Source organism: Curcuma longa, unplaced genomic scaffold, assembly GCF_044706935.1.
Source record: "Curcuma longa cultivar G26 ecotype Majalengka, Jawa Barat unplaced genomic scaffold, ITB_CL_G26_1.1 contig_21419, whole genome shotgun sequence".
Lineage (NCBI taxonomy): Eukaryota > Viridiplantae > Streptophyta > Magnoliopsida > Zingiberales > Zingiberaceae > Curcuma > Curcuma longa.
The window spans coordinates 17465-28174 of NW_027431640.1; the positions used below are offsets into that span (position 1 = coordinate 17465).

At 44.9% G+C, this 10710-nt stretch overlaps 1 protein-coding gene across 1 annotated transcript; it reads right to left on the bottom strand.

The window, feature by feature from the left end:
- Nucleotides 1–251: 251 nt before the first annotated feature.
- Nucleotides 252–758, bottom strand: LOC141817649 (DNA polymerase-like; the record flags this gene model as incomplete). The annotated part of the gene is made up of 1 exon (XM_074705292.1): nucleotides 252–758. A coding segment is annotated over exon 1 (507 nt), but the record flags the coding sequence as incomplete, so codon positions are not given.
- Between the last annotated feature and the right edge of the window lie 9952 nt (nucleotides 759–10710).

Here is a 10710-nt window from a genome sequence, read left to right on the forward strand (position 1 = left end):
CAAGGGACGAGAGGTGTACCTAACCCACCTACCCACTCATCAGGTGTTCAGCTGACTTTGATAGACCCAATTCGGCGACCCGAACGAGAGAAGGAGATTCGGGACAGATGACATCCCGTCGTTACCTCGGAATTTATATTTATTTTAGGGCCCCGAACTTACTATAATATATTTGGAATTGATTTTATTATTTTTATTCCAATGTTATCTAGGCAAGACAAGTCTTTGATATCAATTGGATCAGTATCCACCCAGACATCTCTGTCATATACAGGTTTCCTCTTGTTCCCCAGCTTAATCCCAAGCCTGACCATTGTGTCTTTCTTGATGATGTTAAGAGAGTGCCAATCAATCCGGAAGTTGGCTGCCACCGGTACCTGTTCTGTACGAGATGGGTTCGCGTACTGTAACTCAAACCATTCAGGATAGACCTGGTTTTTAGCTGGTCCCTTGTACTTGAGTACATTGGTACCACCCATTGCGATGTAGAAATAGGATTTAGGTGCTAAAAAGTATCCTTTCACAATTCTGTCCTCTAGCTTTAACTTACCTAAGACAGAAGGATCAATCTCTTCTTTAGGTAGTGGCTGACCAAGCACAATTGAGTCAGTGTCCGTGTAGTAGCAGTCATCTCTTGAGATAGAAGGGTACATATAGATCCTAGCAGAGGCAGTGATAGTGATCGCAGCTGCTAGTTGGACTGCTGAGTTCTTCGGTGGGTTCCAATAATCTGTGCCCTCTGTCTGAGGATCGCTCATTGCTTTCTGGTCGTGAGCACCAAGGTTGGTTTGCAAAGATTTCGCTGACGCTCTTAGAAGCCCCTGCTCTGCCTATGGTGGGGAGGATGAGAGCTTCCCAGGCATCAGTTGAGTGCTCCCACACCAGGGCTAGACTTAGCTGCTTTCCCACGAAGAAAAGAAAATAGGCAATTCCCACTCGACACCAGGCTTCTCCTCTAAATGCCACTCGAGACCAGACTTCTCTATGACTTACTAGGTTTTTGGCTCTCGAGATGCATATTGATCAATCTCTCTCTCTTATATCCAAATAGCTTTCTATTGGAACTCCATTATATAAAAGAGTTAGAATAGTCATGGCTAAGGACTTGAAGACCAGTACATCTTCCACCCTCTTGGGTGTAACCACCCTAAAATGCGTCGTATCACTATAGCTAGATTCCATCTTAGCATCCGGATAATCCATTAAGCTCTCCAATAAGATATCCCTAAGGTACCTACCTCTATAGGTGTACTGAATCATCAGTGGTGAAAAAGAGTACTTTCCAGAGAGAAGACTTGATTGAATTGCTGCTAATCCTTCGAGAGTTATATCTGTTGTTGTATCAAAATGACACTCTCTATAGACTTTACCTACTATATATGACAGCATATCCAGTGAGGAGTCGACTCTACAATTTGAATGACGAGTCCTAATATTACTTGGAGCCAATAGATAGCTAACACTCTTTTGGATCCGCCCAATCGACTTCGCTATATACCCTGCGGGGGGCTTTAGCTACCATTCGTGATAGTACGATCGATCGAGAGTTTAGTATGCAGAGGATAAGACAGGGTGGGGTAAGAGAGTTGATGACTTTTCGTCGACCCCGGATGTACTCATAAGCTGCGTGAGGTAAGAATATGTTATTTCCGAACCCGATTAGGCCGATCCGAAACCTAGGTGATAGGGATGGGCAGATCCTAAGCCGAGGAGGTAGGGAAGGGCTGAAGCTGATATTGATTTCTCATAAATTGATGGACGGTAGGAAGATGTTATATACTTATTTATACGTGATAGACAAACACCGATGGTAGGGTGAAAACCCGAGAAGCCAATAGCAGATTTCATGGAAAATACGACTATTGGAAAAACCTATCCCATTCGACCTCGGCATCTGCATCTGCATCAGCAATCCCATAGAACTCAGTATCGGCATCGGCCTTATATCGGCGCTATCCCTTCGACCTCGGCATCTGCATCTGCATCAGTTTCTTTGGCATCTGCTTTGGAATCGGCATCTGCTTAGGCATAGGCATCGGCAGTAGTGACTTTGAGCTTTGGGTTCGAGGTTTCAACTATAAGCATTGGGGTCGAGGCTAAATGCATATCGAAATGCATTGGGTTCGAGGCCTGCATCGGCAGTAGTGACTTTTAGCTTTGGGTTCGAGGATGACTATTCGAGGATGACGACAAGAAGGATTAACTCAGAGGAGTAATGTAATAGGAAATGTTGTTGATTGTGTACCAGGAGGACTATAAAGAGATGTTGACCACCACGATCAAGTAATTGGAGAAGTAGTTCCACGTCGTGGTAAAGCGCGAGCTGAATCCTATCATAAATGGTCCTATTATCAGATATAGTCACGGATGGGATATGAGCGTAGATAGTAACAGAAAAAATATGAGCAATGATAGTGATATAGTCACATCGTTCGATTATGAGGCTAAAGTATGAGGGAAAGAAAGAAAGGAGAAAAGATCGACATTCGGCATAGTCGCTAAGGGGATAGTCGATCGGTCAGCCTATTTGATAGTAGGAAATAGCAATTCCTTATAAGTCGCATTCGGTCTAGTCTACATATTCTTTACTCCTTCTACTCAGCTACTCCGCTTTGCAGTGCTATTGAACTTCTGCTCTCGGCATTCGGTCTAGGATTTCTAACTCCGTAGGTGCCTATTGAATTTCTCGACGGAGCCTTGTGGTGCTATTGAACTTCTGCTACAGAGCTTGCTCCGCGTCGGTCTAGTCGTAATATTATTTACTCCTCCCTCTTCCCTCCAAGGGATCAACCTATTAGCTGGGATTGGGATCGACCGCTGATGGAGATAGTGAACGACTGGGATAGCCCTATTAGCTGGGATCGACCGAGACTTAGGAGGAGGCTCAAACAACATAATGATAACATTCGACCAAGTACCGAAGCCCGAGGGTAAACAATGGGCAAATGGGATAAACAATGGGCATAATGGGAAGTGAAACTCTCTATCGAACGACCGAGTCTACAAAAAAAGAGACTATACTGCTTGCTATCCGATACTATCCGATTACTATAACACGAATATATGACTATCCGAGATGGAGAAGAGGGCTGGCCATTAACGACTGTTGCTGGTAGAGGTGGACCATTTCCGTCATTCGAGCTATTGGTACTGCTCTCACACTTTCAGTCCCTTCGACTGTCGTCTCAGACTCTCCGTCACTCGAGCTATCGGTACTGCTCTCACACTTTCAGTCCCTTCGACTGTCGTCTCAGACTCTCCGTCACTCGAGCTATCGGTACTGCTCTCACACTTTCAGTCCCTCTCCTTTTAGTCTTACTCGAGCGCGTCATTTCATTCGCCAATTCGCTTTATTTTGTCTCACCTCTTCGCCTCTTCGACTTCGGAAAAGTCAGCTATCTGAGCCACCCTTCGCTTTTCTTAAAGCTCAGCTCTTCGCCCCTTCTCCTGTCGGTACGTCTCACACTTTCAGTCCCTCTAGCTCACGGGAAGTACTTACTTAAAAGTTAGAACGACGAACGAAGTCACCTACATGCTCGTACTACTTTTCTACTCATAGTAGCTCACTGCTCTTTTAACTGCTCTGCTCGTCCTGTTGGTATTGTGAGTATGTTTCTTTCCTCTCTTCTATCAATGGGGATGCTCGACGCTTCCGACACCCGAGTGCAGTGAGTCGGTCTACGAGATTGACTACGCCCCTGAGATTTGGGTTGATCTTCCCCAGACATGCATCATGCGCAGATAAATCATATTACTGATTTGATTGCTTCGTTTTCGATCATCCCATTCTCTTCAGATGTTCGATTATGAGGCGGGAAAGAGAAAGAAGAAAAGCGAAGGAGAGAGACGTTCGACGGCTCAAAACACGGGTTTTCGACTTCGAGGTGCACTGAAGGTATGGAATCTTTACCCGTAGCTGGCTCAGTAGCGTACGAGGGACGAACGATAGTGACGTATTGGAGCGTCAGGTAAGGAATCCCTTATACTAACTCGGGATATCTACTTTGTGCCCGTGCCCGCTTAAGAGCCTTCAAAGTGCCTTTCAGTCGAGTTTGAGTATATCCGATCCTTTCCTCTACAGGGGTGCCTGGTGTAGCGTACATTCATTATTCGTACCACCTATTCAGGGAGTACACCGTAGGGTAAACTACTCCGAGGGAGAAAGATTAATCACACCTGAGATCCGAAACGAGTTACATACCTCTTAAGAATCTGGCTTTGGGGATAAGGGGATATAAACCAATACACATTTATCCCACCATATCAGGGACATTCGGGTAAAAGAAAAGGGAAGTCGAATTCGGGGAAGTAGCATTCGGGGGTACTTAGCAGGGTGATTCGGGTAAAACGTGCCACCTTATAAAGTATGATTGGGGTACCTTATCAGGGATATCCACCTATATACATAAGTTTCGTACCACGGATTCAGGAGAAAAACAATGTAGAGGGTAAGTACCACCTATTCAGGAGAAAGACCACCACACCGTCTACGAGCGAAAGACTTTATTCACACCCGTCACCGATGTACAAAAGCTGACAACCATACACATAAAATCCCACCTATTCAGGAGAACCAACGTCAATACCATCTACGACCGGAACAGTTAATGGCGTACCAGCAGAAACTACGTAACAACCACACACTTCAATACCAACCAGACACTTCAATACCACCTATGTAATTGTAGTTCCAACCATACAACAGTCGTTACACAAAAACCCATACATGCTACACCCCACCTATTCAGCACAGATACAACGTCACTCCTAGTCACGAGAGAGAAATCTGATTTATCCAAAAGAAACACATAATTCTGGGATGTTGGAAATCAATTCCATCACACCTAGTAAGGGTTGATATCACATTTCTCAACTATGGGATGTGAAGGTTGGGAAGATTGAGGTAGGGCCTACTACGTACACACTTATCAGGGATGAGAGGGGTGGACATAACGCATTACCGACACACTTATCAGGGATGAGAGGGTAGTATTTACATGACTCGCACGCCTTTTCTCAGGGGAGAACACACTGGTACTGTAGAGCTATTCCACCTACCCTACACCGACCTCACTCTGATGGGTTAGATCGACGGTCACGATGTAGATCTGATACGTACGAGCTAAACGTGCTGAGAGGTAAATTTTGCGCGCTATATAGCTGTTTTGGATCGACCGATGGCATGGACCCACCACCTATTCAGGGAAAAGGGTAATCAACCCCTACTCATTACATCACACCTATTCAGGGATGTGTAATCAACCCCTACTCATTGCGTTCCACCTATTCGGGGAAGTGAGATCCTGGGAACAAAGAGGTACGGATGTGACGATCCTGGGAACAAAGAGGTCCATAAAATCTTCCGACCAAAAAGACTATAGTTGTACCACCTAATTCAGGGAAGTGAGATCCTGGGATGAGAAAGAGGTACGGAAGTGTAATCAAACCATACCACGTACCACACATTCAGGAGATCCACCGGAACACCTATGCAATAGTCGTACCATCAGCAACCACCACAACTATTCAAGTTTGAAATCTATTTACGTAACTACTTCACCGAGCGAGATGTACAAAAGATGATTATAATCAACAACCCGTCAACGAGGGATGTAGGATGAACCATTAATCACACCCATACACAAAAACCTATATACAGTTCGTTCCACCTATTCAGCAGATACAACGGAACTCCTAGATACCACCGATACGAACGGAACAGGTATTGTCGTAACAACTATTCAGCAATACGTAACACCAATAATAGTTGTACCACCTTATCAGGGATGTTGGATGAACGGTTAAATTGGCTAGGGTCAATACCTAAGCCGAACAATGGAATAAGAGGAAGGAGGTCTAAAGTCTTATATGGATCCATCTCTAGTATGTATCACCTCCGAAACGGGTAATCACACCTCTCAGAAAGCCGACCTCAGCTTTATAGTTACTAGAGGGGCGGGAGTGCTAAGTATGAAACTGCTAGAAGGTATGAAGCACCCCGAAACTACCGTAGGATACCCAATTCCGACTCAAACTCCCCCTATAGCCGATTAAGATGCTAGGTTTCATCTCCCTATAGCCGATTAATGGGTCGATCATCTTGTATCATAGTATGTACGATCAGGTCGATATAGTAATTTTGTATGCTGCTAGAACGCTCGCAAAATGCACTACCGATATATTCTATCCTACAGAACGGTCAGATAAAGTGGGATCTTCCGACCTACCTGCCGATTACAACCTTCCTACCGTAAGACTATAATTAATTTGTTGGGAGAGATAGGGAAAGGACTCTGACTCTCTACTTGAGTTCATTCTCTTCTACGCTATTTCGGACTATCCGATCGCTCCATCGTAGGAGTAGCATAATGCTCCTTATCCGAATCCGAACGTCGCATTATGCGTAGACTTCGATGGAAATGACTATCCAATTCTTCCTATACGCAATTTACGACTGTCCAATAGACGTTACCGATCGCGACTAGGAAATACATCTATCGATGGCATAACACAATCCAATTCTTCCGACCTATCGGATAGTCGATTTGATACCTACAATAGCAACTCCGCGTTAGCTACGCTATTTGACTTCTGCTATTGAAGCTACGCCATTTCCTCTTCCCTCGCTACGCCATTTCCTCTTCCCTCGGCATTCTTCACTACTACCGATCTACCCATGGTGGAATCGCCCCTCGCTACTGCTCAAACTCGCTATCGCATTGATTCTTGCCGGCCTGATTACAATTCTTTATTGAGATCGCTATTAGACCCAGTTCGGTCAGATCAGTTCCATAATATAGCTTGCCCGTACCGGGCGGGTCAAAAAGTTCGACAAAAAAACAAGTTGAACACCCACCCCGTCTTGTCGACGTCTACCCCATCGGGATAGGAGTTTCGTAGGAGTGAAAAGAGTAACTTGACTTTTTTCGAATGGTAGATAAGATCATTCTTCATCCGCGTGAAAGCAAAAGTTCATTCTTGCCTTTCGGGTCACAAGCGTAAGCGTTCAAGCCTGTGCCTACGTCGTGAACTCCTCCAGGTCGGCTCTCTCACGTAGACGTTATATAAGAAGTCGAAGTCTTATATTCTCTTATTAGTAGATGCGAACGCGGATACTTTACTTTTCATTCTTTGTTTAGGTCGTCACTCGAGCTATTGCTTGAACCTTTTCCGTCAAAAGAGCTATTGCATAAACACTTTCAGTACCTTTCCCTTAGTCGAAGTGAGTATAGCTATGTAATACTCTCTCCCTTTCGGGTATGTAATATCGTAGCTCACTGCTCAGCGTAGCTCACAGCTCTGCTCACTGCTATGCTCTTGCTGTTGCTATTTCATACGTACGGACTATCGGCTCTCTCCATCGGTCGTCTCGCTACTCCTACACGCTATCTGTATTTCTAGTCGCATAATGCGTAGACGCACCTTGGGTATGTAATAGCGTATCTCACTGCTCAGCTCTGCAATTGACCTTCTGCTCTGCTATTTAACTTTCGCTACTCCTCCTTTAGTAGCCTCAGACACCATGCCTCATGTCGCCTAGCTCAAACACTACCGTAGGTCGTACTTGTACTTACGCGCTATTGTTAGTTTCTTTCTATGCGTAGCTCACTGCTCTGCCCCTTCGCTTTTTTTGAAGCTCAGCTCTTCGCCCCTTCGCTTTTTTGAAGCTCAGCTCTTCGCCCCTTCGCTTTTTTGAAGCTCAGCTCTTCGCCCCTTCGCTTTTTTTGAAGCTCAGCTCTTCGCCCCTCAGCTCTTGAACTTCTGCTACTTCTCCAGTCTCACACACTTTTCGTCCCTCAGTTCTTTCATTAAATGATGGAGACCGCAAGCTCAAATATTAGATGCAATTTGAGATCTGAAATCACTCTTTCCTATTAAGACACGCAACTCGCACTCGCATAATTATCATTCTTTGAAAATCAGTGTTAACTAAACTGTGGCCCCTAACGAGATAGAATTGAAATTAAAAAAAAGAAAAGGCTTACCTCATTTTTTATGTCATTTAGAAGAGAAGTTCCGAGGGTAGAGTGTAACGAGGGATCGACGTCCCTAAAGCCGGTCCCGCCAAGACTGAATTCAAGCTCTTAAGTCAACTTAAGGCAAAAGCCTAGTCAGCACTCTAATGGCGAGGTTAAGACGGGAGACGAAATAGGCGCGTGATATTAACAAAAAAAAAGAGGATATGTCACGCTTGACCGCTTCTGCCCAGTTCGATCTTTGTACTCGTTCGGGAAACAAAAGAAAGGGACGGGGGAGAGGAGTTCAAATTAGTTCGATTGAAGGTACCTGGGCTCTTCTTGGCTTCTGCGCGAGGGCGCTGTGTTAAGCATTACGCATCTTCTGATTCCCATACTTGAGTTCACGAATGAGCTCCGGATCAAGATCTTGGCTAGGCGGCTCCGCTGTCCACAATATCCGACTAGGACATTCATACTACTGATCTTACCATTCACGACTCTTGCTTGGATAGTACCCAGTGCCTTCTCTTCAATGCGAAGTCCATCATTTGATCATTTTGATTTGCTTCCATTGAATTCATTCCAGCTCAGTGAACACTTTGGGCTTTTGTGCCCGTCAGTCATAAATATCAGAATAAATGAAATATAGGGATAAATCTCAGAATAAATGAAATATAGGGTTAGGTTCCTTTCTGACTCTATTGGATCAACGATCGTTACGATGAAAACGTGCAGAGAGGTCTTTAGCGCTGTAGCGCGGTTAAGGATCGATCCATTTCGGGTCTTAAATAGAGGGTTAGATCGACCAATCGTCCATGTTAGATATGGCTATGTAAGACTATTACTTAGGTATGGCTATGTTAGAGATGCCAGTACTGAGAAATTTAATCGACCATCCGAAATAAAATGCAGTGCATAACTTTGCACCCCTACCGTGGAAAGAAGAGAAATAGATGTCTAGTGTTCTAATGCACCCCACATCTGGTGCCCCCTACCGGAAGATGAGAGATGTCTAGTGTTCTAATGCACTCCACAGCTAGTGCCCCCTACCGTGGAAAGAAGAGAGATTGCTTATCTACTAAATGGAGCATCTACTATTCACGTGCCCCCAACCGGGAAAGAAGAGTGAAAAGTGATCATAAAGCTAATAAATGCACTTACACTGCACGTGCCCCCAGCCGGGGATAGAAGCGTTATTTAAATGCAAACACCTTTCCACAGACCCTACCTTTTTCCACAGACCCTACCTTATAGTATAGGAATGAATAAAAGCACACACCTTTCCACAGAGCTATTGAAACACTTTTCCATAAACGACCTGAAAGTCGATACGACCATAAAGTCGATCAGTCGGATAGAAGCGTGAGGGGGTGTTTCAACACCTTTCCACAGACCATCTTTAGAGGATAGAAGCGAGGGGGTGTACTAACACCTATCCACAGACCAAATGCACGACCGACCATCTTAAGAGTACAGACGCCTTTCCATAATTATGCACCCCACATCCCGTACCACCTTAAGAGGATAGAAGATGGGATAGTATAGTACTGTTCCACAGATCTTCATAAAAGCACGACCAAAATCCGCATACCGCCCGAGCCCATCTTAGAGGAGTGAAACACTTTTCCACAGAAGACCAGCTCATCGATCGTTGATCAGTAGGATAGTAGATTATAAACTTAGATAATGATATGTTAGTAGATATGGCTTCAAATAGCTATGTTACACCTATCTATCTTAGTAAGACCCTTTTCGAGAATAAGAGATACGGGGGAGAGAGGCTCCTCTGAAACCGCAGTATACCTGAAAAGTCATCGTTCGTTATACAAGGCCTGCGTGCTGGTTCCGTCTACCCTGGACCAGATTGGTTTTTTTCGTTTGCGGATCGACTCATCCAATTCCGGATCAAAAGCACTTCCCTTACGTCCGCTCCTCTCCTGCCCATAGCTCAGACTGATACTGAAGGTGGTTGGACCTATGCCTATTCCGTGAGGAAGTTGGGCCGAGCTTATACATCTTGATTCACCGGGTAACGCTCTCGAGTCTATCTAGCCCTTCTCGGGAATGTGTGTCGTACGGGGTGAGAACAAATCTGAAAGTTCATGCTTGAGCTGTGATCTCCGATCGGGCAGAAGCTTCAGTTTGCTGCTTTGTGACGTCGGTCGTTCTCACTCGTTCCTCTATCTCCATGGCCTTGACTGCGGTGATCGACGAGAAATGGGAAGATAGTACGTTCGGGTATGACAACTATAGGGGTGACCCTACTCGTGGGATTCAATAATCTTTCATTCTGGATAGCATGGCCAGGGGCGAATGATCTGGGATATAGTTTCAGTGTCCCGCCTGGGAGGATTCAAGGATAAAAAAAAAACATCTATTGAATATAATTGACAAGCTCAGTCGGTCTGACTGTCTTTGCTCACCCATGTGGGGTAGGCGTCCTCTGCACATGCGGGTGATGCGACGTGGCTCACATTATAGAACGGCTCAGCCTAAAGCATCCAAATCAAAAAGAACTACCATGCCGAGAAAAGGTCCAGATTTAAAGGGAAAGAACATTCAAAATGAAAAGAAGCAAGTACTCAAGTACCTATGATGAAAAGAAGCAAGTACTCAAGTACCTATGATGAGAAGAAAGGCGGAGCACTCAAGTACCTATGATGAGAAGAAAGGCGGACACCCTAAACAACACAACAATGTGGAAAAGGCTGATTGAAACGAGCGACCTCCTCCAAGCCATTGGGGACACCGA